This window comes from Lepidochelys kempii, chromosome 3 (assembly GCF_965140265.1).
Source record: "Lepidochelys kempii isolate rLepKem1 chromosome 3, rLepKem1.hap2, whole genome shotgun sequence".
Taxonomy (NCBI): domain Eukaryota; kingdom Metazoa; phylum Chordata; order Testudines; family Cheloniidae; genus Lepidochelys; species Lepidochelys kempii.
Window position 1 is genome coordinate 31,980,839 of NC_133258.1, and position 27,935 is coordinate 32,008,773.

The window sequence follows — 27,935 nt, forward strand, 5'->3', positions numbered from 1 at the left end:
ATAGTCTATTCATCCAATCCATACTTTTTTAACTTGCTGATAAGAATACTGTGGGAGACCATATCAAAAGTTTTGCTAAAGTCAAGATATTTTACTTTCACCACTTTCCCATAGCCATAGAGCCAGTTATCTCATCATAGAAGGCAATCAGGTTGGTCAGGCATGACTTGCCCTTGGTAATCCATGCTGACTGTTCCCGATCACCTTCCTCTTCTCCAAGTGCTTCAAAATAGATTCCTTGAGGACCTGCGCCATGATTTTTCCAGGGACAGAGGTGAGGCTGACTGGTCTGTAGTTCCCTGGATTCTCCTTCTTCCCTTTTTAAAAGATGGGCACTATATTTGCCTTTTTCCAATTGTCCAGGACCTCCCCCAATCACCACGAGTTTTCAAACTTTTCAAATTACGAACTTCAGAGAAAGAAATCTATGTTACCCAGGCATAAACCATTTGGCCCATAGTCTTCCATGTTGCAACCATCCACTTCCAAACACAGATTTTGATGTATTGGTCGAGGCATCAACAGACCACTCCCCCCAACTGCTACAGCTGACCAACTCTTCCTACCGCCTTGGAATGTTCCGCAGCACTTGGGAACACATAACACTGGACCGATGGATCCTGGAAATTGTTCATAATGGGTATTCCATCCACTTTACCTTCCTCATCCCTCCACAAAACCCTTCCCTATCCCTCTTATGAGAGTTTACTACAACAAGAGATAGTCTCCTCCAGTTAGGAGCCATAGAACCAGTACCTCAACATCTATGAGGCAAAGGCTTTTACTCTTGCTATTTCCTAATACTCAAGAGGAAGGGAGGTTGGAGACCCATGCTAGATCTCAGAGCACTCAGCAAGTTTAGCAAAGCTCAAAAATTCAAAAAAGTCACTCTAGCTATGATTATTCCAGCATTGGATCAGGGATACTGGTTTTCAGCCCTCGACCTTCAGGATGCCTACGTCCATATCGCAATCCTATCATCCCACAGACGATTGCTTAGATTTACCCTGGGACAAGACCACTATCAGTACAGAGTACTCCCCTCTGGGCTATCATCAGCTCTGAGAGTATTCTCCAAGGACCTCTCAGTAGTGGCTGTGCACCTATGGTCCCAAGGAATCATGATTTACCTCTACCTGGATGATTGTCTCCTCCATGCCCGGTCCTTTCAAGATGCTTGCTGAGTCACCAAATCCACAATACACTTGTTCACAGAGCTGGGCCTATAGATCGACGCCCAGAAATCAACCCTCACTCCAGTGCAGCACCTGGAATTCATAGGCTGCAACCTTGACTTGTAGGCCAGAGTGCTCTTACTCCGCCCCCGGTCATTGCTTCTCATCACTGACACATACCTCATAGGATGGGGCACACATCTAAATGACCTCACAACAAAAGGCCAGTGGTCATCCACGGAGATATCCCTTTACATCCTCTTCGAGCTCAGGGTGGTCAGGAATGCCTGTGCCCATTTCCTCCTGCTGATCAAGGGATCACACACGAGAGCCTAACAGACAACATAGCAGGTATGTATTACATAAACCAAAAAAGGGGAGCCAGATCACCTTCCTCTATGCAGAAGCAATAAAACTATGGAACTGGTGCTTCTCCCATAATGTTACGCTAGCAGCAGCTTACCTTCCGAGCACACAAAACTTGATAGTGGACAGTGTCAGTCGCAAGTTCCCACACGATCACAGATGGGAGATAAACCCAGCAGTACTCCATGACCTATTCAGGTGGTGGGGGACACCAACCACAGACCTGTTTGCCACTTACCTGAAGAAGAAATATCCATGTTACTGCTCTAGATCAGGGATGGAGCAACACTCCTTGTGCAATGATCTCCTTCTTCCCTGGGACAGGGAACTTTTCTGCATCTTTCCTCCGTTTCCCTTACTGTTGAAAGTCCTATTAAAAATAAAAAGAGAAAAAGCACACGTCATACTGATTGCTTCCACTTGGCCAAGACAGACTTGGTACTCTTACCTGTCACAATTTTCGACATGCCCACAGATCTGTCTCCACTCCACTCTGTACCTCCTCTCGCAGAACGAAGGATGCACTCTACATCCCAGTCTGGGGATTCTTCACCTCAAGATGTGGCTCCTTCATGGTTAGTGCATAAAGATCTCCTGCTTGAAGGAGGTACAAGAGGTATTGCTACACAGTAGAAAGTCCTTGACAAATCTTACTTACCTGCAGAAATGGTCCAGGTTCCGGATTTGGTGTACTTCCCAACAAATCTCCATGACATTGCAACTCTTCCAAAGATCCTAGACTATATACTGACTCTAAAAAGATCGGGACTGTCTCTCAGTTCTCTCCTGATCCACTTAGCAGCTATAGCAGCCTTCCATCGACAAGTAGAGGGATACTCAGTGCTATCATACCCAACCACTAAATGATTCCTTGAGTTGGCTTTTCTCACAACCCCAGTATCCTACCCCTACATGGGATCTAAACCTGGTGTTGAAAGGCCTGACTAGACCTCCCTTCGAACCCATGGCCACCTGTTCACTTATGCACCTCTCAGTGAAAACGGCCTTCCTGATAGCAATCACCTCGGCTAGAATAGGACAAATAGTGGTTCTGATGGCTCCTCCCTACACACTATTCTTTAGGGACAAGGTTATGCTCAGGCCACATCCAAAATTCATCTCTAAGGTAACCTCCCCATTCCACACAGACCAATTTTCTACCCAAGCCTCACCACCACAACAGGGAGGCTATATTACAGATGTCAGAATAGCCCTAGCATTCTACCTAGACAGGACAAAGGCTTTTAGGAAGTCTCCTAAGCTTTTCCTCTCTATTGCGGAAAGATCCAAGGGCTCAGCAATATGAGCCCAGATACTCTCCAAATGGGTCTCAAACTGCATTAGACGCTATTATCAGGTTCACAACATGACCCCGCTAGAGAGTATTTGCACACTCTCCACGAGGTCTATCTCCTCATCCGCTGCCTTTTTCAGGAATGTCCCTATCTCAGAAATCTGTTGAGTGGTGACAGTACGGTCATCTGTAACTGACCTGACTCTGAAGTCCCAGCCCTCCAGTGGGATACTGTTCGGAAGTCACCTACACTGGAGCACCCATAGGGAGACTACTCAAAGAATAAGTAGTTATTAACTTGTTCAGTGACGATGGTTCTTCGAGATGTGTGTGCCTGTGGGTGCCCCACAACCCACCCTCCTCCCCTCTACTTTGAAATTTTTGTCTATGACTGGGGGGTAGAGAAATAACTGAGAAGGGTCAGCCCGTGTGCGCTAGCTAGCCTCGTGGCAGGGCACAAGGAGAGACGGCACATGTGTGGGCCTAACGGACATTGCTATCAAAGTTCTCCGATTAGCAGTGCAGGGACACAAGCATATCTACAGGGGAGCACCCAGAGGGGGACACATCTTGAAGAACCATCATTACTGCAGAAAGTGAGTAACTTCTTCCCTTCGCTGCTCCCCACACATGAGCAGAGTCCTTCTATCCCATTTGCAAAGAAAGAAAGGGACTTTTTATGTCCTTAACCACAAAAGCAAAAACTACTACTACTAGCATGGTACTGTGTTGCTGTCTCTCTTCTGCCTCCTATATCAGTTTTTTCATATTTATAACTTATTAATTTTTCCAAATACAACAAATATATCAAAATACCAGATTCATCACACTACACAAAGTAAATAAAGAGTTAGGAAAAAGGGAGAGGAGGGGAATCGACAAAACTGTTTTCAGGGTCTACATTATCATAGACTGCTAAAAAATCAGCCAAAATTGCTTGGAATTTTTCAGACATTCTCTTCCTGCGGAATTCCAGTCATTTGTTAGCCGTGAGGTCAGCTATGTCACCGAGGCAGGCATCAGTATTAGATGGGGATCAACTTTTCCATTTTTTCAGGTTTAATTTTTTTAGTGACCAAAGCTGCATGATGGAAGCATGCCACCTTGTTACCAGATAACTGCCAGATAGCAGAAATATATAGAAGAATGAAACTTAAGGGGATTAGCTCCAATTTAGCATCCAATATCAGACTGTTCCTTTGACCCATCTCATACGAGAAAATTCTTAATACAAGGGAACTCCGAAAACCCATGAGCTAATGTAGCATCAAAGAAATTACATTTTCAACAGGGGCCAGCATTTATGAGGCCCATTACTATTAAGCTGTGTGAGGACCAGTATATTTGAAAAAGTGTCTTTTGGTGAATAAGCCATAGTCTCATGTCTATAGTTGCTTTTTTAACATTAGATACAATTGTATTTCATTGATTTGGAGATAGTTGCATATCTAAATCTCTATTCCAAGTGACTTGCAAATTATGAATCCTTGGCAGAGTTTTTTTGGGCCAGAAAATCCTAAAAGGATACCTCTGGCCAGGAAGGTTTTCTTCAATATAATAAAAGTTCTGGAGGTTGTGGAGCTCCCAATGGATCTGGTCCAAATGTGTTTGTAAGTAAATGCTTTAGCTGGAGATATTTCCATGGTCTGGAGCAGGGCAAGCCAAATTGTTGCTGAAGATCTAGATATGGTTTAAATGCATCATTGTCAATTAGCTGTGACAGTCATCATGCCTCTCTCCGTCCAATCCCTTCACATCAAGATTTTGCCACAGATTTTAAGGGTAGGATTGCTCTGTAGGACCACCTCTACATGAAAGAATGGATGGAAGCAGAACTTTCTAGTCAAGTTTGACCAAGCTTGCCTAACAGCTGTTATTGTTGGAGCCATCTAATCTATAGTAATTTGATTCTACAATGCCTGAAAGGGAGAGAGAGTATACAAATTCTTGTTCAATCTGTACCCCAGGTGGGGTCTGGGGGGGTCATATCTAACAACCACAAAGAGGCTTGGCTTAGCAACTGCCTCCTATATCAGTTTCTGTGTGACAGATGCTAGGGCTATGAATGGGGATTTTTTGATTCCTCCAAAGCAAAGATATGCTCTTTTGTGGTTTTTTTTGCCTTAATTTAAAAAGTGGTTTTATCAATGTTAAAAATTGTTTTGTTCGTACAAAATATTGTGACTTACCATTGTATTTTTTCATTCATAATTGTGGTGTGAAAAAACACTGCTATTGTTTGTAAGGCATAGTAATGTAGCTTATTAGAAATAATTTACAACTTGTGTTGCTTGTATTGAATATTATATAGTTTAGCCAAAGAACATTTTTTTTCTGTGAAAATATTTTCATTGTATTTGAGAATAAATCTGTGCCTTTGGCTGAACTTGTAAAAATTAGAATATTTTTAAGCACAAAACCTGAAATGAGAAGCCCTTCAGGTATGTACAGTTTGGAGAAACTAATCATTATTTTGTTTTTTTTTATTTGTCAGGATACTTACCGAAGACGACAGATGCAGCGGACTATTACACGCCAGATGTCTTTTGATCTGACCAAGCTTCTGGTTACAGAGGACTGGTTTAGTGATATCAGTCCTCAAACCATGAGAAGATTACTCAATATTGTTTCTGTGACAGGTGAGTATGACGTGTTCATTGTGCACTCTAAGCAGTATGTTGTGGTGATTGATCATAATTGTAGTGTGCTCTCAGGAATGGTGCAACACACTGAGGTGCATACTTTCTGTAATAGTAGTACAAAAAATCACAGAAAAGCACTGAGTAAAAATTTAAAATAAGCTAGGGATACTCCAAAATACTTAGTATGAGGAACTATTTAAAAGGTTGTAGGTGAACGAGTAATGTATATGAAGGGCAAAATTCATGCATTTGTTTCCAAGTGTTTTTTAAAAAATCCTATTTCTAAGGTAAGATGCTTTCCTAGAATGCTAGCAGATGTGGCCAAAAAGAGATTCAGTGGCTTCATATCTTAAAAACTAGAACAAAACTAAACGTTCACTTGGAAATTTAAATGTAACCTGAGCATTTTGTAAATCTTCTTTTTAAAAAAAGTCATGTGCTGGGTTTAGTTGTTGGTCATTAACGTTAATGGGAGCCAGAGGGCTAAAACCCTGCTGAAATTATTAGAAAATGTATTCCCATGTGTACGATACATTTAGACTATACTTTTGACATGAAGCATGGTATTCTCATAAGCAAGCTAGGGAAACGTGGTCTACATGAAATTACTATAAGGTGGGTACACAAATGGTTAAGGGTAGTTATCAATAGTTTGTGATCAAATTGGGAGGGCGTATCTACTGGAGTCCTGTAGGGGTCAGTCTTGGGTACTAGTCAGTATTTTCATTAATGACTTGGTTAATGGACTAGAGAGTATGCTTATAAAATGTGCAGATGACACCAAGTGGGAGGGGTTGTAAGCACTTTGGAGGACAGGTTGAAAATTCAAAATGACGGTGGAAAATTGGTGTGAATTCAGGAAGATGAAATTCAATAAAGTCAAGTGCAAAGTATTTCATGTAGAAAGGGAAAATCAAATGCACAACTAAAAAATGGGGAATAACTGTCCAGATGGTAGTACTGCTGAAAAGGATCTGGGGGTTATAGGGACCACAAACTGAATATGAGTCATCAATGTGATGCAGCTGCAAAAAAGGCTAATATGATTCTCGGGGAGTATTAACAGGAGTGTTGTAAGACACAGGAGGTAATTGTCCTGCTCTGCTAGGTATTGGTGAGTCCCCTGCTCGAGTTCTGTCTCCAATTCTGGGCACCTCAATTTAGGAAAGATGTGGACAAATTGGAAAGAATCCAGAGGAGAGCAATAAAAATGATAAAATATTTAGGAAATCTGACATATGAGGAAAGGTTTAAAAAAAAGTGTGTCTGTTTAATCTGGAGGAAAGAAGACTGAGGGGGGGACCTGATAACGGTCTTCCAGTATGTTAAAAGCTGTTATAAAAAGGAGGGTGCTCAATTGTTCTGAATGTCCCCTGAAGCTAGGACAAGAAGTAATGAGCTTAATCTTTAGCAAGGGAGTTTTGGGTTAGATATTAGGAAAAACTTTCTAACTATCAGGGTAGTTAAGCTTTGGAATAGGCTTCCAAGGGAGGTCCTGGGTTCCCATCATTGGAAGCTTTTAAAAACAAGTTGGACAAACACCTGTCAGGGATAGTCTATGTTTACTTGTCCTGTCACAGTGCGGGGGGCTGGACTTGATGAATTCTCAAGGTCCCTTCCAGCCCTACATTTATCTGATTCTATGATTTAAAAGTGGCAAAGAGTCCTGTGGCACCTTATAGATTAACAGACTTATTGGAGCATAAGCTTTCGTGGGTGAATACCCACTTCGTCGGATGCATGGCTACCTTTCTGATACTATGATTTAAATATATTTCCAGATTGTACAATATGGTGTAATGAAAAATGATCACACAGCTAGTACCTTAAGGTGAACTGCAAGGCAAAAATAACAAAAAAATGTGTTTTTTTGATGTATAAAGAAGGCCTCCAAGGTTTTTTATTATTCTTAATTCTTGGCTTTTATGCCCATATTTTTGAGAGGACTAGTGGAATACAACATCATTGAAGACTAGAACCTGGAGCTGCAGCCTTTAGTTGAGAAGTGAATAGATGTTGTTCTTAGAGTAGTGCCCTTAAGAGCGCTCCACTCCAGGTCTGCATGTGCCCCACATGCCGTCAAATGGAGATTTGCACTGGCAGCGTCCATTTGGCTTGTGTATGTGCCCTACACTGAGATTATATAGGGCTGTATGAGTGAACTGCCCTTATTTTCTTCTCAGCTGCCTCAGCCTGAGATGGCGCTCGAGCACGCCTCCACTAAAAGTTTTTTCTTTTAGTTGCTAATTTAATTTTAAATAGTTTGCTTGCTAGTTAGGTTAGTTTGGTAGTTGAGAGAATTAGATTTATTCCTCTCCCCTCTAAGGAGGCTTGCCTTCCTTGGAAGGGCATATCCAGCTCACTGGGGTTAAAACACTGGCTGACTTGCTGGGAGGACATCCTAGTTAGCAGCAGTCACACATTCCTCAGAAGTGTAACTTCTGTCTGGTCCTTAATCTCCCAGTTTTACCTTGCTTAGGATTTAAACTGAAGCTATGATGAAGCACTCCCTTTTCCTCACTTCAGAGCCAGGTCAGAAGAACCACTGTATACACACTGCTCTCTGGGTAGATCCAGAACTCCTTTGACCTCACCTCCGCTCTCTCTTGGTAAGGGGAAAACTACAGAGATCTTCTTGAAGAAGAGGAGCTGCACCTCCCTTCATAAGGAGCCTGCTCCTTAAAGACCTCAGTCCCCCAGTAGGTCAACGGTCTCAGAAGCTTCAGCCTCTTGACTTGGTATCATAGCGACAAAGGACTCCTCCGGTATCTGCATGTCTGGAAAGCCCTTAAGCTCTTCCAAGAGGAAACACGTCTGTGACCGAGCCTCAGTACTGTCCAGATATGTCAAAGAAGGCAAGGAGAAACATTCTTTGAGACTGGTACCATCAGACTCATCCTTATTGCTGGTGCCTCCCCAGATGGGTTCCTTGGTACTGTGTAAGCCTAAGGCCCTTACTCCATTGGCACCTGTCTCAGAATGCTCTAAATCTTCAGTACTGTCTACTTCTAGAGACACAAACACTGTCATATTAGTACTGCCTTTCTGTTTGGTACAACAAGAGTTCAGGTCCACAGAGGATTTATCAGAGATAGGTGAACCAGAATCTCCACTGCTTATGGGTACTGAGTATCTTGTGGTACCAAGACCCTCTCAATCACCGGACTCCCATCTGTCTCTAGTACTACCCGATTCACCACATTTTCAGCTGGGCCTTCTCTTCTGGATGATATAGAGGATGATGATGGAGACCTCCCTTTAGTCTCCTCTATCTCGGTGCAGGGCTCTCCTACCCATCCATACAGGAACCCATTCTTTGAAACATCTGCACAGAGAGAGAGGACTTTCAGAGGAGAGGACTTTCAGGGGACCAGTCTTGGATGCCATTTCTTCTCCTACATGGCCCCCCACAATGGCCATACTGGGATCCCTTGGCAGCAAACCAACAATTTCCCAAGGTTCTGAGTCTTGCCCACTGGGACAATAGATACACACAACTCCCCCCCCCCCACCTATTCCTCAGGAGGAGACGTTTAAGGAACAGAATGTAAGAGCAGATAAGGAAGCTACCCCTCAAACTACACTATCCTCGTCCTCTCCAGATGAGGTGGTTGTGTGTCCACCTCTGTCTGTGATAGAAGATTTTCAGCAATTTCAGGTCCTCCTAAAATGGGTGGTGAAAAATCTGCAGATACCACTCAGTGAGGTCAAGGAACCACAGTGTAACCTGCTGGACATTCTGCAGTTGGCAACATTGACCAGAGTTGTGTTACCTATCAATGATGGACTTTTGGATCCTGCGAAGATAGTTTGGCAGACCCCAGCAACAGTACCACCAACTTGTAAATGGGAGATAAGAAAATATGATGTCCCCCGCAAGGACTCCAAATTTTTATTCTCTTGCCTCCCACCTAAATCTTTGGTAGTGGATGCGCTGAATGAACAAGGGAAGGAACACCACACCAAGCCAATCCCAAATGACAAAGACCAGAAGCTTCTGGACCTTTTTGGATGGAAGTTTACTCAACTGCAACCCTACAATTTTGGATCACAAATTACAAGGCAATCATGGCAAAATACGATTACCTTTCCTGTGTGAAATTTACTGCTTTTATTGAGCACCTTCTACCACAGCAAAGAAAGCAATTTCAAGCCGTCGTTGCTGAGGAACAGTTACTGGCCAGGACATCCCTTCAAGAAGCAGATGCTGTAGCCCATTTCATCTCTAGTGTGGTATTTATGCACAGGGCATCCTGGCTCCAATTGTCAAGCTTTCCCAGAGAGGTCCAAAGCACTGTAGAAGACCTCCCCTTTGATGGTCTGAAGGTGTTTTTAGAGACAACAGATGAATCCCTACATACTTTAAAAGACTCCAGGGCCACTATGATTTCTAGGAATTTATACCCCTACAAATAAATTTAGGAGGTAGCAAACCACTCAGAGATCTTGTCCAATCCAATTCTCTAGGCTCCAAAAAACCCACTGAACCCCTCAGACAGAAATGTAGATTCCAGAGGAAAAGAACCACTCATCCACCTGGCCCAAATACTCGGCATCAAAACACCAGTTTTAATGAGTTGATTGAGGGTTCAAATCCTCCACAGTCTTTACTTCACCATCTGGAGATTGACTTTCCCATTTTCAGCATACATGGGAATGGATTCTTACAGACAAATGGGTCTTGAAGATTGTAACATTGGACTTACATCATCCACTTTCCCTTCCTCCCTCTTTTCTACCACTTTTCTTCATCCCTCTTCAGGGATCTCTCTCATAAGCTTTTTAGTGAGTCAGGAAACACACTCCCACCTTCGTTTAGGACTGCTGGAGCCTGTCCCTGCTCAACACAAGGGAAAGGATTTCTACTCAAGGTACTTCCTCGTAGCAAAAAGAAAGACAGAGTGTGGAGACTAATTTTAGATTTGAGGCAACTAAATACATTTGTAAAGTCTCTGAAGTTCAGGATGATGACTCTGGCAGCTATAATTCCTTCTCTAAATTCAGGGGATTGGTTTTTTGCCCTTCACCTAGAAGACACATTTCCATGTAGTGATTCACACATCTCATAAAAAATACTTTTAGTTATAGGCCAGGATCATTTTCAATACTGGCTGCTCCCTTTTAGAGCTTCCTTGGCTCCGAGAGCTTTTTCAAAAGTTTTAGCAGTGGTGGCTGCTTATCTTCATTGAGAGGCGGTTTTAGTATTCCTGTACCTCAGTGACTGGCTGTTCAAGGGTTGGTCTTACAAAATAATGCTGTCATCCACTCAGAGGACCTGTTCTTTTTTCCCGAAATTGGGACTTCAACTCAATGTAAAAAAATCCATGTTTATTCTTGTATGGAAAATGTAGTTCATTGTGGTATCCTTGGATTTGTTGACAGCCAGGCCCTATCTTTCCATTGACAGATTCATAAGACAATCAGATCTAGTCAGGATTATTCACAGGAGCACTCAAACCTCAGTGAGAAACTGCCTCCAACTCCTATGTCACATGTAGCTTTGGGAAAGCTGTAGTTTGGGTAATTGTTCTAAACTGTCACCTATTCCTTTGTAATTCTCAAATCCTCCAAAATAACAAAAGTCAAGACTTCAGTATTCCTGATACTTCTAAGGTGTAAAATTATTTGTAAATGTGAAACAATCAAAGAGCAGTAAGAAAGAGTGCATGCAAAGTAATTTCGCCTTTTGCATTTCACCATTAACATAAAATCTCTGACACTCTTGATGCATCCCCTCCCTCAGATACAAAGAGGGTACAGAGAAAATCAAAACTAATTATTGTGCTCTAGATCGATGGAATGAAATATACATATAATTTTGGATACAAGTATGAGAAGTTCCTTACCTTCACAACTTACTGTACTTTAAATATAAAATCAATATAGCATTTCTGTCAACTAAAAAAAGTGGTAATGGAAAGGATCTATTTGCTCCTTTCAGAATAGAAAGTTTTTCACAGTAAAATGTTCTCTGTATGGTCTTGTCTGTGTATGGAGCAGCCTGTAGGGCATGGGTAGCTACATGCTGCAGTGAAAACCAGGCTGTGTCCACGCTGCAGTGAAAGGCTCTGGCAGAGAGTAGGCAGTGGAGGAGGGCCTTTCCTCACTGCCTTTCCCCTCTGCTGGAGCCTTTCCCAGTGGTGGGGAAAAGCTCCAACAGGATCTCGCTGCTAGCGCCTTTCACTGGGGTGGGGAAAGGCTTGGGCAGTTCGTTGTGGCAGGGAAAGGGTCCAGCTTTGGGGAGCTGTTGGCACCTTTCCCCACTGCCTTGACCCAGGGGTTTTCCTGGTCTGGCCACAGACCACTACACTGCTGGAAATAGTAGTGTAGATGGGGGAGGAACCGCTTGGGTGTGTAGAGAGCCATGTAGCATATGCCAGAAACTTACAGTATATGTCTACTATACTTGCCTAAGCAGTGTCCCACCATCTACACTGCTACTTATACTTGTTGTAGGTGGGCATGCTGTGTCTGTACTTCACACACCACTGTAAGTTGTAGACATAGTGTATGATTCACCAACGGGGTAAAATTGGAAAAAGTTTGTGTCAACTTTAAAGTTCTTGTTAATTTTTGTTTTGATGTAAGGCAATTGTACCTCACTGTCCAAATGGATCAGATTTGATTCCCGCCCCACTTTATTACATGTGTCCCAGCATCGAAAACATTTGGCTCTGAATGACTGTGATTTTAATGAGATTAGAGAGTACTGCTTTTTTAGAAAATTGCATTTGTAGACAAGTTGCTAATGCCAGTATTTCCATTGCATAGAAATGAGATGCAATATAGTATTAACCTTTTTTAAAAACTACTGGGTAATGGTAAATATTAAGTATTTACAAATGTGATTTTCATATGCTCTTTATTGCTTAAATAGATTTTTTGATAGTATTTAGCATAAATATTTAATATACAAATATGAGTTCATTAGGTAGTGTTGGCAGGATAAAAATAGAAAAATTAATAATTGAAGATGTGTCAAACTACCCGGAGAATATTTGGGTGCTGGCAGACAGGCATAGCTCCTGGTGTACAGATTACTAGAGAAATTTCCTATTCATAACAGAATCCTTCTATTGAAAAAAACTGCTCCTAATTTTAAATTTGTCAGATCCGGTTAGTTGGGAACATGTTGAATTTCTAAATAAAATTATATTATACAAATTTTCTCTCATCAGACAAGCTTTTCAGGTTTTTGCTTGTAGATGCTCTTGTTTATAGTCTAATCTGGTTCATCAGGAATGTTACACTAATTATTGTGTGTAAGATATATAGACTCATGGAATCATAGAAATGTAGGTCTGGAAGGGACCTTGAGAGGTCATCAAGTTCAGCCCACTGCCCCAAGGCAGGGCCAAGTAATACCTAGGCCATCCCTGACAGGTTTTTGTCCAATCTGTTCTTAAAAACCTCCAATGGTGGGGACTCTACAACCTGCCTTGGAAGCATATTCAAGAACTTAAGTACCCATGTAGTTTGAAAGATTTTCCTAATATCTAACCTAAATCTTCTTTGCTGCAGATTAAGTTGATTACTTCTTGTCCTCTCTTCAGTGGACATAGAATCATAGAATTGTAGGACTGGAAGGGACTTCAAGAGGTTGTCTAGTCCAACGGTTCTCAACCAGGGGTATGCAGAGGTCTTTCAGGGAGTACATCAACTGATCTAGATATTTGCCTAGTTTTTCAGTAGGCTACATAAAAAGTACTAGCAAAGTCAGCACAAACTAAAATTTCATACAGACAATTACTTGTTTATACTGCTTTATATACTATGCACTGAAGTGTAAATACAATATTTATATTCCAATTGATGTATTTTATAATCATATGGTAAAAATGACAAAGTAAGCAATTTTTCAGTAATAGTGTGCTCTGACACTTTTGTATTTTTATGTCTGATTTTGTAAGCAAGTAGTTTTTAAGTGAGGTGAAATTTGGGGTATGTACTCTGGATGAATTCTGCGCCCCTGTGGGGGCACAGAATTCATATAGTCCACATATTTCTGTGCCCCCTGTGCAGAAAAATGCAAAAGAACTCTGCTGGGGGACAGATGCCTCTTCCCTTCCCTGGCATGCCTGGAGCAGCCTCAGAGAAGCAAATCACTGTCGGGAGAGGGGGGCTGGGCGTGCGTGCCTGTGGGGGAGATGATTACCTTCAGGGGGTGGGGCTGGCCAACAAGCGAGAGAGACTCTGTCCCTCTCACTACTGAGGCTGGCTGGGTGTGGAAGGGGGCAGGTCTTTTTATTATGCACAAGGAAGGCTGTTTCCTCAAGGCAGAAATGTAGCAGTCTGCCTCCTAGTTAACTGATCTCATTCTTTGAGGCAGAAATGTAGCAGCCTGCCTGCCTAGTAACGTGTCTGTAACTTCTTGAGAATCGAAAAAACATTTAATTAAATATTGGTATCAAGTTACTGAAAATTGTTTGTTTTTAAATTAAAGAAAATAGTTTTTGTTAAAAACCAATAAACCCACATTTTGTTAATGTTGCTGTTGATGGTTAATTGATCTCATTCTCTGAGGCAGAAATGTAGCAGCCGGCATGTGTAGTAACATTGTTAATGATCCTATTGTTAGTTAACTGTTCCTATTCTCAATCAATTCCCCCAGGAGCATAAAACCTGTAAAAGTTTTAAGACGCCTACATTGCCAGACTGATGTAAAGCCTTATAAATGACAGTAAGGGAATCCACTAGGAAGATCTATGTGCTTTCTCACTTTTTTCCTGTGCCAAAGTGGCACAATGGGGTTAGATTACAGCTCAGGATTTATTTTACTTACCCATTTAAAAAAAAAGGCTTTGAGGGCAAATAAAACATTTACCAAGCAGTCAAAAAAAAAAAATGTCAGGACAATCACAGCCAAGCACTTCTCAAAGTACCCAGCTAGGTCCAGAACAATGATTAGCAAAATTGTATGACTTTCAAGTGTGAAAGTCTGAGCAATTGAAGGGGTTCCTCCAAAGGACTGTTTAAAGGTGGATCATAGCACACATCCTGTGGATATGTGACCCCAGGTATGAAACTTACTCCTGGGGGAATTCTGCACCAAGAATTAAAAATTCTGCAGCAAAAAAATTCTGCACACAATATTGAAAATACTTCAAAATTCTGCATATTTTATTTGTCAAAATAATGCAATATAATCATGCTAGTTTCAATTATTTTGTTAATGTATTTCAAAATATCTGTCACAAGTATGTCTGTAACAATACAGACCAAAAAAAAAATTCTAGTAAATTTTTTTGACCAATAGATTTCTTACTAGATTTATTAATACAGAACTTTGTGTGTGTAATTAATTTAAATTACAATACAGAACTGTATTTTCTGCACCTGTCAGAAGCAGTGCAAAGGCTTGGGGGAGTCAGAGGTAATGGAGGAGCTGAGGGAGAGGGAAGGAGCTTAAGAGTGAACCTGGAGGATGTTGGGTGTGGGTAAGAGAAGGGTTGTTTTTTGTTGTTGTTGTTTTTTGGGGTGGGGATTGTTAGAGCTTTGGGAAGCCTCCCCTATGCAGACCCTGGCTGACCCCCAAGCCTCTCCCATTCAGTCAGGCATGTCTGTCCCTGTCCCTGTCCCCTCCACGGGTCTCTGCAACCTCTCTCTTTCCCACTCCTAGGCTCAACGCTGTCACCCCACAGCTCCTGAGCTCAAGTACCAGTCTGTACCCCCAACTAGACATTCTGAACTCCAGTGTATGACTCCCTCAGCAGCCCTGTGTGCCCCATTCTGTCCTAACCTGGCTCTGTGGGCAGGGTGCTGTGATGAACTTGTACTTCTGGGGGAATTCTGCAGCACTGGGCATAGAACTTTGTATTTTCCCGCATAAAATACATTTTGCCTAAGAAGTGCTATAGTCCTGCCTTTTGTCCACCGGAGGCCACTGTGGCTCCAGAACAGCTAGCATGAACACAGACGGTTGTTTTGGTGCCACAGTGGTCTTTGGTGTGCAAAGACAGCACTTCTTAGGCAAAATGTATTTTATGCCGGAAAATACAAAATTATGTGAGACAGAGGAATTCTGCGTTTCCGCAGATGCACAGAATTGTCCCCAAGAGTAAAAACTAAAACTGTATAAAATCTATAACCATGAGATATTTGTGTACACTAATATAATTTAACTACAGACCTCATAATGGGATCTTTAAGGGTGATAAATTATGAACCACTTTAGCAATCTTAGTAATGCTACTTCAACAAAAAAAAAAACAACCACAACCCAAATGCAAAGAAAGTGGACACAATAGGAATACAATATTAAAGTGTGAGATTCATATGTAGAATGGATTCACAATGTGTGTTTTGCAGAAGGTGGAGTCTTTAATATGAACTTGCATCAGAAATTCATATAGAACCTTGTTACCTGTGATTTAGAAGTTTGACAGTATTCTGAAAGTGTTAACTGAATACTCTTTCTTCAGCACATGCAAATCAGAATTCATCTTAGTAAAGAAACCTCTTGTCATATTGTTCTCATCAGAATGTTTGTCAACTACATGAACTGATTTTAGATCCCTTTTTCTGCCTTTAATAATATGCTATATTCGTAAACCCAAACCTTGCCTTTCTTGTTAACGAAGTACTGCCTTTTGTTTCCAGCTTTGAGATTTTCTTGATTTACTATTCAGGATACCAATTATCTGCCTGTTTGCTATAACCATGAGTGATATCTTCCTGGTGGAAACAGACAGAAAATCTCTTGGGATGAAATAATGAATTTTTAAAAAACGTTCTGAAATACAGTATAAATGTAGTGCTGTAGAATGTTGCTAGAGTCGGGTAGAATTACAGTCAGGCACTGCACATACTTTGCCCCACAACTCTGCTAATGCACATTAATTCTTACTTGTAACAGGCTGGTAGTTGTAATCCAGTGCCTGGCCGAGCAGAGGCTGATAGTCATGGTGGGTTTTGAGATATACACAGATATCCAGTAGGATTTTTTATTAGACTACCAAATTAGATATTTTACATGTGACCCAAAACAAATTTGAACTCCATAGAACTAATCTAACCTTTTCCACTTTCCGCTGTTAGGAGAATACATGATTTTCATCTGTTATAGAGTGTGACAAAAGATCAAGCTATTAAGAGTTTCTTCCTTTCTCATCCCCCTTCTTGTATTTTTAGGACGTTTATTGAGAGCGAATCAGATCACTTTCAATTGGGATAGACTGGCTAGCTGGATTAACCTTACAGAGCAGTGGCCATACAGGACATCCTGGCTCATATTGTATTTGGAAGAGACTGAAGGTGTTCCAGATCAGCTTACTTTAAAAACCATCTACGAGAGGTAGGTATGGTTCTAGTGATGACATAAATTTCTAATAACTGCTATTAAAAAGTCCGCATTTGCCAATATTTACCACCCAAGTCTTTTCCCCTATATTTAAAATCTTTAAGTATTGGCAAATGTTGTTGTTGTTGTTTTTTAAATGTCTTTCACTGCTAATTAAAGCAGGTGTACTGTTTATATATGTCTGTGTTTATTTTATTAAGATCTCTACTGGGTGCTCGTACATAGTTGGTTAGCACAGCTATTTTGGGTTTTCATTAATCTAATTTTCATCCCAACAAGACATCATTTTCTTTGCCAATCTATAGGTAATAAAGTATAACTTTTAAAATATTAAAAGGGCCATAATATAATATGAAATGGTGTTATTTTATTTGGTAATTTATTCTTGAAATTCTATCTAAACTTCTCAGTGGAGCTTTCAGTGGTTTATTATAGGGAGGGCTGATAGCATCATCTGTTAGGGTTGTTCAGCACTTTCCCATTATAAGATCCTGTTTTCATTTGCTTATAACTTTGCTAAACTTTAATAATGTGTACTGGAATTTTACATGCCAGGTTGTTATACCAATAAAATAAAAACCAGCAGGATCTTATTAAAGGGGAAAAGGCAAAATGCCACATTTATTGTGAATACAGAAATAATCCTAGTAAGCAGTTAGTTATAGCTATAACATTCCATTCAATTTCATATTTATTCATACATTCATTCACACACACGCACGCACACACACACACACACACACACACACACACGTTCTGCAAGGTTGTTATCATAGTTACCAGCCTTAGAGTTGCTAATGCCAAGCCACTGGCCAGGTGGCCTGGACATGAGGAGGGAGCAGGGCCTTGTCAGATCCTCATCTGATGCTCCTGGAAGTTGGTTTGCAGAATCAGACCCCAAAGTTCTCACTTTTTAGAGTCTATTTTTATAGGAATTTCTTCCTATGCCAGTCTATGGGAATTGCTTCATCATGCTGTTGCTGAATCAATCAGCAGATGGCACATTCCTGACAGCTCCGTGCTTCCAGATGTTATCTTGTTCTTTGGTTCTCCCATTCTTGAGGCTGTTGGATGGATTCCAGTCTGCCCTCCGGGGGTCCTCTGGTTATTTCCACTTAACACCTTCTTCAGCCGATGGACACTGGATTCTTAGGCTGGCACCTCCCTGATCATTCAGTTATTATCCACACCAAGCATCCATCCACATACATCCTCTATCTCTATTTTAATCACAATTGTTAACAAAGCGAGATGAATACAACAAAAGGGCGGGGAGTCTCTGGGTGCTGTTTCTGTTGTTACAGAGCATTGCTTTGAGTCTCTCTCTGTGTGAGTAGTTGTTGTTACAAAGAATTGCTTTGAGAACAGACTCTGTCTTAGAATGTACTAACACAATTAGCAGCTTACAAGTTTCACACATAGAGGGAGAGAAACAGTACCAAAAACCAAGAGACCTCTTAGTTTAAATTCCAGGGTATTACTAATTATGGGGAATCAAACTCATTTGTGATTTTAATACAGAACTTCTTTAATATGATCCAACAAGGTGTCTATCTCAGGATGAACTTGTGTGGGAAAAATTTAGCCAAAATGGTTCAGCCATTTCCAAGAATGAGAGTAGGGAAAAACATGTTTTGCCTGTTTATAAGAAAAAAGTCTGGTGACCTTTTTTTTTTATTAAAAAGTTCTCAGGTTCCCATGCTTTGAAATGGGATGTAAAATTTGGCAAGCAGGTGGTCTTTGTATCAGGGATTTGCCTTCCTGCACTCGTGAAAATCTGCCCATGTTTGGCCGAGGTGTAAGACTGAAAAATCGCAGTTGACGCAGACTTGTGCCAGCAACTCCTTCACCCTTGCTTCCCTTTAGGAGCTAAAATCTCCAAAGATTCAGTCCTCACTGAGCATGTTCAGGCCTCTCACAGTTCCTAGGGCTGACCAGGCTGCGCATGCACCATTCCCACAAAGCAACTGAACATGCTTCATCCTCTCATAACTCTTATATGCGACCTGATCTCATGTGTGTCATCACCACAGAGCAATTACAGCTCAGCTTGCAAAGCCTGGGTGTACCCTGTATGACCCAGGGGCAAAACCAGACTTACCCTGTAATGACTGCTTCTGGCCAGAGTGGGGCCATGTACTGGAACTGATGGCAGAGAGCCTGTTGTTCTTGTGCTCTCAATGAATCCATTGCTGGTACCCAGACGGCATGGAGGAAGAAGCCATCTGATTCAAAACCAGAGAGGACAACAGCCAGACAGGGAGGAAGGGAAAGGAGTAGATTGGAATAAGAAGTCTGCTGAAACTGGGACTGGAGTGGAGGAAGGAAAAAGAAACCTGGACTGGCTGGGTAAGGAAGACTGATATCTAGGAGGTTTTCAGGGGGAACACATGGAAACTGATGAGGGGAAAGGGGAACTGGAATGGGGGAAACACTGACCTCAGATGAGGAGCTAGGGGAAGGAGGAATGTTGAGAGTAGAAACTGGTACGGGGTGGAAAATGGGTGGTGAGGAGGGGAAACAGATCTGACAAGGGGTTACGGGGATGGAGTAGAACTAGAATTGGCTGGGCAAAAAGACTGGGATAAGAAGCAAAGGATGGGAATTGTATGAAGAGCCCAGAAAAGGAGATTAGCAGCAAATGAGTGTGGAAGGAGGGGATAGAGAGATTGGATGAGAAGCTGGGAGCAGGGAAAATGGGACTGGCTGGAGAAGGAGACTGGGAGTGATGGGGATAGACTGGGAGTTGTGGGAGACTAGGACTTGGACAGCAAACCTGGAGGGGGGAGACTAATACTGGAAGGGTAAGAAGACTGGAACTGGGATGAGAAGCCTGAGGGCTGGAGATAGGGACTGAGTATGCAAGGAAAATGGGACTGGGACAAGGAGCCATGGGTGAAAAAAGATACGACTGAGTTAGGAACAGGTTGGAGGGAATGAGGAAAAGGATCAATCTTAGGAGGAATGGGTAGAAGAGTCTGTACCCACTAGAGCACACTCCCATCCAGAACCTGGAATGGAACCCATGGTTCTTTAGTCTCCCAATTCCTCTGCTGCCAGCAAATAGCTGTGAAACCAATTGACAGAGTGTGTGTTTCATCCCCCTCCAGTGATGGGTGACAAAGGATGACAAAATTCTACTGCTATCAGTTACTGTGTTAGCTCAAGTGGCAGAGGTGTGTATAGTGGATCTGAAGTGTCCAACACAGCTGATGATCCCTGTGGGTGTCTGTCACAGGGTCTGCACAGGTTTCCTCCTTCTCCCCCTGTGCTTAGGCTGGCCAAATAAGAGTCCTCATGCCTTCTTCCGGTGTTTCACCCTTGTGCTTTTATTTACAGTGTAGTCTCCCTTTATCCCCCAACAGTTATCCCCTTTCTAACCCGTTCCAGGGTCTCCTGGCCCATGAGGCTCCCTTCCTATGGAGAGGAGACAGAGCTGTAGCCTCCTATCCCCTCCCAGGCTAGCCTCCTGACTGAGCTTTCTCTAGGGCTTTTATAAAGCCTGTCCCTTCCTCAGCCCAGCTGCCGCTACTTAGCTCAAGTCCTTGCTGTGGGCCAGCCTTCATTAGGGCTTGAGCTGGGCTCTCTGCTGGCTGCCTGGGCCCCTGCATCTGGCTACCCTATCAGAAAGCAGGGCTTAGTCAGCATTTTGGCAGGGCATTCAAGGGGTTTTACCCCTGCCCTGCCACAGTGTCAATATGATGCAACATGATCGAAGTTCCTTTTTTTCCCTAGTTTAAAAAACCCCCTGAAAATAACACACACAAACTACATTAAAAGTACATCATTAAGGTTTCAAAGTCAAGGATTCAATATTTAGGAAAAGCTATAATTAGAATTTCCTGTGCAACTTTAATTTGGTCCCCTAGAGCATATGCATTATGATTAAGGCTAAGATTTTGTCATGGATATTTTTAGTAAAAGTCATGGACAGGTCACGGGCAAAAAACAAAAATTCATGGAAGCCGTGACCTGTCTGTGACTTTTGCTACTCTATGATTCCCCTGTCACCATGGTAGCTGGAGCTGTGGGGTTCCCCCTCTGCCCATGGTGGCTGGGAGCTGCAATGTGACCGTATTTCCCAAAGAGAAAACAGGACACCCCTGGCCACTTGCCCGAGGCATCCCCGTTTTTTCCCTGCCTGTCTTTCCTAAGCAAGCTGTACCCTTCTAAACCAATATTCCAGTTGTGTATTATCCCACCAAGTCTCTATGATGCCATCTGTCATAGTTGTGATTATTCACTAATATTTCTAGTTCTTCCTGTTTATTCTCCTTCTTGTATTAGTATACAGACATCTAAAATACTGATTTGATTTCCTTTCTGTGTTCCCTCTTATCTCTCCTTTGTCCCTACTATAATTGCTCATTCTCCCCACAGACTCTGACCCTTCTCCCAAGTCTCCATCTTTTTGACTTACCTGTGAGCTTTTGTTTCCTTCCCCCATTGAATCTAGTTCAAAGCCCTCCTCACTAGGTTAGCCAGACTGTATCCAAAGATGCTCTTCCCCTTCCTTGATAGGTGAACCCCATCTCCGCTCAGCAGTCTTTATTCCTGGAACAGCATCCCATGGTCAAGGAAGCCAAAGCCCCCCTGCTGACACCATCGGTGCAGCCAGGCATTCACCTCCCCGATGCATCTGCCTGTGCCCTTACCCTTGACTGGAAGGATCAAAGAAAACACCACTTGTGCCACCAACTCTTCACCCTTACTCCCAGAACCTGGTAGTCACTTCTGATCTGCTCAAGGTCATGCCACAGTATTATTGCCCATATGGACAGGTGGCATGGGATAATAGGGCTGGATGATCCTTGACAATCCCTATGTAATGTCTCTATTCAGGCCCTTGGGAGGCAGCACACTTCTCAAGTGCCATGTCAGACCAATAGATGGATGCCTCTGTCCCCCTCGGAAGAGAATCACCGACCACCACTACCCTGCGTTTCTTGTTGGGAGTGGTGGCTGCGTTCCAGCTGTTGGGGTACAGAGCTTCTCCTCCTCCAACTTTGAGGAGGATTACTCATCCCTCGTTGCCAGGGCAGTATAATGATTCTTCATCTCTGTGGTCGGTGAGGTGGAAGCAGGGGTGGAGCACTGCCTGCCACCCCAAGTAACCAGAAGCCAGCATCCTCCTTGTGACAGAGCCATAGCTTCCTCCCCCCGTGGTGTGACAGCAGTCTTCTCTAGCTGGGTAGCTTCCTCAGCCTTGAAGGTCTCCATATGATCTATATGTGACCTCTCATAGGAGACTGCACCTCCGAGTGCTCCAGGCTTGGCTCAACTCAATCTCTCACCCCTAGATTCACTATTTGGACTTACTTGTGTAAGCATTCTGCTGAAGGAATGGTCCTCACTGGATTGGTGGATGAACCAGGACAGTGTATGTTGTGGAGTCCCATTTGCTCTGCCTACTCTGTCCATGATTTTAGTAATGAACCCTTCAACCATGGGTTGGGAGTGCATTTGGGCATCTTCCAAGCCCATGGGCTTTGGTCTCCTCAAGAAGCAAAATTACACATAAATGACTTCAAGCTAAGAGCAATTTTCTGTGCATGCCAAAGCTTTCCACCTCATAAATGGGACAAGATTCTCCAAGTACACATCGACAACATTACAGTGGTGTTTTGCATCAACAAGCAAGGGGTCACAAAGTCAAACAGACTGTGAAAGTAGGCAATCAATTTGTGGAATTTCTGCGTACAGAACTCCATACTCTCAGGACATCTCACTTACCGGGAATTCAGAATACTTTGGGAGACCATTTAGCATGTCTTTCACCTCAAAGTAGGAGTGGCCACTTTAATATCCTGGCTATGGTGTTTCATATGGGGGGGTTTCCGAAAGTGGGGACCTGTTTGCAACCTGACAGGACAGGGAATGTCCTGAATTTTGTTCCAAGGCAGGTCACAGCCTCGGTCAATCTAGGATGCTTTCCTCCTTTCCTGGAGCAAGGTCTGATTGTATGCTTACTCGTTAGTGCCCCTAATTCCCAGGGTCATCCTCAAAACTGAAGCATGTTTGAGGAATAATGATCCTTATAGCTCCAGGATCATTGGGATAAATGTGGTATTCTGAGCTCCAGCACATATCTGCCAGGGAGTCTCTGCTTCTGCGATTTAATAAATAATCTTATGATCACATAGAATCATGGGCGTGTGCTGCACCTGAATCTTCAGAAGTTGCATCTGACAGTGTGGTTCATAAGTAGTTAAATGCAGAAGAAGCATGTTGCTCAGTGGCAGTCCAGGATGTCCTCCTTAGTAGTAGGAAGACTGTCTACAAGGACTAGTTACGTGACTAAGTGGAAACATTTCTTTTTCTGAGCAGCGTCCCACAACCTATTACCTTCACACTTGTAGATTCAAGAAATTTTAGACTGTCTCTCTCATTAAGCAATATAGTCTGTCCCTAAACCCTCATACAGTTCATTTGAATTCAGTTTCAGCATTTCATCCTAAAATCAATGATAAAACTGTGGTCACTAACCCAATTCCTTAAAGATGTAAATAGATATTTCCTTCTGTTCATGACCCAGTGCCCACTTGTGACTAAAATTTAGTATTGTCTGTTCTTATGAGTCCCCCACTCAAGCTGTTGGCATCTTGTTCATTTTTGCATCTCTCAGTGAAGGTAGCCTTTGTAGTGGCTGGTTTCAGAGTAACAGCCATGTTAGTCTGTATTCGCAAAAAGAAAAGGAGTACTTGTGGCACCTTAGAGACTAACTAATTTATTTGAGCATAAGCTTTCATGAGCTACAGGTCACTGTAGTGGCTATCTTCTTAGTCAGGAGAGTGGGGGAATTACAGGGGCTTGTCATGGATCTGTCACACACTTTTTTATAAGGACAAAATTCAGCTAAGACCTCATCCTAAGTTTCTGTCAAAGGTGGTTTCCAATTTCCACCTTAATCAACCTATATATTTACCATTTTTCCCCACAAAGCCACGTGCTCAGAAAGGTGAACAAAAGCTGCACATCCTAGATTTGCATTGAGCTTTCTCTTTTTACCTGGGCAGAAAAAAACCTTTCAGGGTCTCTGCCCAGTAACTTGTTTCCTGTGCAGAATGCAAGAAAGGGGTACTTGATTACAACCCAGAGAGTCTCAAAATGGATTACCAGTTGCATCTCTGTGTCTTTTATGGCAGTGGACAGGATGCTACCTGAAGAGTTGACAGCACACTGTACCAGAGCATGTGCAGCATGGGGCATGTCCCTATTCTGGACATTTGTGGTGCAGCAACGTGGTCTTTGATCCACACGTTTACTAGTCACTATGCTCTTATGAAGAGATGAAGTGAAAGTGGGAAAAGCAGTCTTGCGCTCCCTGTTCTGATGAGCCTCAGAGCCCTAGTGCCCTTGATAATAGCTTGGGAGTCACCGACAATATAATGGACATAAGCAAGCACTCTAAGAAGAAAAACAGTAATTTACCTCCTAACTGTTGTTGTTGCATACATCCATTACACGACCCTCCTTTCTTCCCCAATACATCAGTGTCTACCATCTGTTTTTGGTGTGAAGGAACGGAAGGAGGTGCAGGGCGACTCCACCCTTTATACCCTTGGTACAGAGCATGAGAAGCCAGGGTGGGTGGAGGCAACCCAGTGAGTACCACTAGGGAAAACTCTCCGATGCTGATGCATGAGACAGACAGACACAAACCTACAAAAAGAACAGGAGTACTTGTGGCACCTTAGAGACTAACAAATTTATTAGAGCATAAGCTTTCATGAGCTACAGCTCGCTTCATCGGATGCATAGAATGGAACATATAGTAAGACACACACACACACACACACACACACACACACACACGTTGGAAGTTACCATACAAACTGTGAGAGGCTAATTAGTTAAGATGAGCTATTATCAGCAGGAGAAAAAAACTTTTGTAGTGATAATCAAGTTGGCCCATTTAGACAGTTGACAAGAAGGTGTGAGGATACTTAACGTGGGGAAATAGATTCAATATGTGTAATGACCCAGCAACTCCCAGTCTCTATTCAAACCCAAGTTAATGGTATCTAGTTTGCATATTAATTCAAGCTCAGCAGTTTCTCATTGGAGTGATGAAGTGAGCTGTAGCTCACGAAAGCTTATGCACAAATAAATTTGTTAGTCTCTAAGGTGCCACAAGTACTCCTTTTCTTTTTTCATTGGAGTCTGTTTTTGAAGCTTTTCTGTTGCAAAATTGCCACCCTTAAATCTTTTACTGAGTGGCCAGAGAGGTTAAAGTGTTCTCCTACCAGTTTTTGAATGTTATGATTCCTGATGTCAGATTTGTGTCCATTTATTCTTTTGCGTAGAGACTGTCTGGTTTGGCCAATGTACATGGCAGAGGGGCATTGCTGGCACATGATGGCATATATCACATTGGTAGATGTGTAGGTGAACGAGCCCCTGATGGCGTGGCTAATGTGATTAGGTCCTATGATGGTGTCACTTAAATAAATATGTGGACAGAGTTGGCATCGGGCTTTGCTGCAATGATAGGTTCCTGGGTTAGTGTTTTTGTTGTGTGGTATGTGGTTGCCGGTGAGTATTTGCTTCAGGTTGGGGGGCTGTCTGTAAGCGAGGATTAATCTGTCTCCCAAGATCTGTGAGAGTGAGGGATCATTTTTCAGGATAGGTTGTAAATCTTTGTTGATGTGCTAGAGAGGTTTTAGTTGGGGGCTGAAGGTGACAGCTAGTGGCATTCTGTTGTTTTCTTTGTTGGGCGTGTCCTGTAGTAGGTGACTTCTGGGTACTCTTCTGGCTTTGTCAATGTGTTTTTTCACATCAGCAGGTGAGTACTGTAGTTTTAAGAATGCTTGATAGAGATCTTGTAGGTGTTTGTCTCTGTCTGAGAGATTGGAGCAAATGCGGTTGTGTCTTACAGCTTGGCTGTAGACAATGGATCGTGTGGTGTGTCCTGGATGGAAGCTGGAGGCATGTAGGTAAGTATAGCGGTCAGTAGGTTTCTGATATAGGGTGGTGTTTATGTGACCATTGCTTATTAGCACAGTATTGTCCAGGAAATGGACCGCTTGTGTGGATTAGTCTAGGCTGAGGTTGATGGTGGGATGGAAATTGTTGAAATCATGGTGGAATTTCTCAAGGGCTTCTTTTTCCATGGGTCCAGATGATGATGATGTCATCAATGTAGCGTAAATAGAGTAGGGGAGTTAGGGGACGACAGCTAAGGAAGCGTTGTTCTAAGTCAGCCATAAAAATGTTAGCATACTGTGAGGCCATGCGAGTACCCATAGCAGTGCCACTGACTTGACACCTACAGTGTAATGGACATATGAAACAGATCTTGAAGAACCACAGTTATGAGAATGAGAGTAACCTTTTTTTTCCAGTACAGTTTTGTATATTCTAATACTTCATATCAACATGAGCTAGCCATTCTCTGTTGCTAGATTCTACTAGTAGACCTTATCTGCTCAGAGATAAGACTTTGTGGTATACTTTGCTAATTTAGGCTTAAATTGTCTTGGTTAATATTCTTGTCAAAGTAAGTTGCAATGTGATTTTAACAGTAATTTAGTGAAAATAAGTAGGATACCAAGTACAATACCAAGCTGGGAAGGGTTGCAAGCTCTTTGGAGGACTGCTGTGAAGAGCAGGGTGATAAATTGTTCTCCTTATCCAGTGAGGAAAGGACAAAAAGTAATGGGCTTAAATTAAAGCAAGGGAGATTTAGGTTAGACATTAAGAAAAACTTCCTAACTGTAAGGAGGATTAAGCACTGGAACAAATGATCTAGTGAGGTTGTGAAATCTGTGTCACTGGAGGTTTTTAAAACAGGTTAGACAAATACTTGTCAGAGATGGTCTAGATAATACTTAGCCCTGCCTCAGTGCAGGGGACAGGACTAAATGATATATCAAAGTCCCTTTCAAGCCTATATTTCTATGATAATTGAAATGAATATTTATTGAGCAAATTTGTTACTGGTTTTTAAAAAAGAGTATATTTGCCCATTTTACATCTTGAGTTTCTAATTTTGGGTCTAAAATATTCTGCTGCTGCCTAGAAATTTTCTTGCTAAATCCATTGACACTTTTTTTTAATCTAACAAATACTGAAGCTTACCAAGATGAGCTGTCTAATTTTAAACAGCTCTGTATCTTCCTTCTTCTTAGATGGTTCTACCTGACTTATTTTCAATTCCATACCAAAAATGGACATGAAACTGAAAACAGGAACCCAGAAAATCCATAGTAATGTCAATATAATCCAAATCCCAAGAAAAGGTTTATCTTTGACACTGATGAAAGAACCAAAACTAACTTCATTCAAAACATGAAATAGATTTAAATTGATCAAATATGGGGTAAAACTAAAGTTGTTCTTTGAAGTGACTAACTATAAGGCATGCCACTAGAAAATGGTCTATTCCACTGTTTCTGACTCTATAGGGTCTCAGTACTCATAGATTGAGTTCATTCTGCCTCACATTCAACAAAAGCTGAAGAAACACAAAAATAGTACCTCCCCGGAGCAAACAGCTGGGCTTTTGAAATGCTTGATTGCGCCCATAATCAGCTAGAATTTTCCACTGAGCACCTTTATGCTGGAGAAGAATGAAGTTTTTTTTGCCCCTGATGGCCCTGGATCACTTCGGATACAGGGTTTTGAACATTGTCAAGAGGGTGTACTGAATTTGTTTCATCACCTTCCTTTGGTTTGCTCTCTCAAGACTAGCAATTTAAGGAAAATGTATTGTAAGAAATTCAGTTCTTGTCAATGAATAATGGCATGCTTATGCCACCGAGCAAAAGAAGGAATAGATTTTATTCCACATAACCATTTGGTGCTGCAGGCAGATTCTTCTGCCTACAGCATTAAATGGACACTGTCAAGGGGAGAGATGACCAAGACAGACAGCAGGGTTAGGGTTTAACATTATGGTTACTGGAGGGAAAGATTGATGACTTGCTGAGTTACCTATGATGTCAGTGCTACTGCTCAAGCTCTTCTTTCTGCGGTTCCAAATGGGCGCTGTGAAGAGTAAGTTGTTGTTATGAAACTGAAGAAAAGAAGAGGAGCAAATTTACAACAAATATACAACAATGTTTAGGCTTACTGGTAGTATCCATTAAAATTGTTTCAGGTTCAGGGTAGAGGCTGCATTCCTGCCTCTCCCACCACTTGCTATCTCGACCAAATAA

The 27,935-nt window shown here is 42.2% G+C and overlaps 1 protein-coding gene across 6 annotated transcripts in view; it reads left to right on the forward strand.

The window, feature by feature from the left end:
* KIDINS220 (kinase D interacting substrate 220) overlaps positions 1-27,935 on the forward strand; it is a 158,695-nt gene that overhangs the window by 65,934 nt on the left and 64,826 nt on the right. For all 6 annotated transcript variants that reach the window (XM_073336072.1, XM_073336073.1, XM_073336074.1 and 3 more), the window contains 2 exons: positions 5,330-5,474; positions 16,608-16,770. In XM_073336072.1, coding sequence (XP_073192173.1) covers positions 5,330-5,474; positions 16,608-16,770 — 308 coding nt within the window. The remainder of the gene's footprint in view (positions 1-5,329; positions 5,475-16,607; positions 16,771-27,935) is intronic.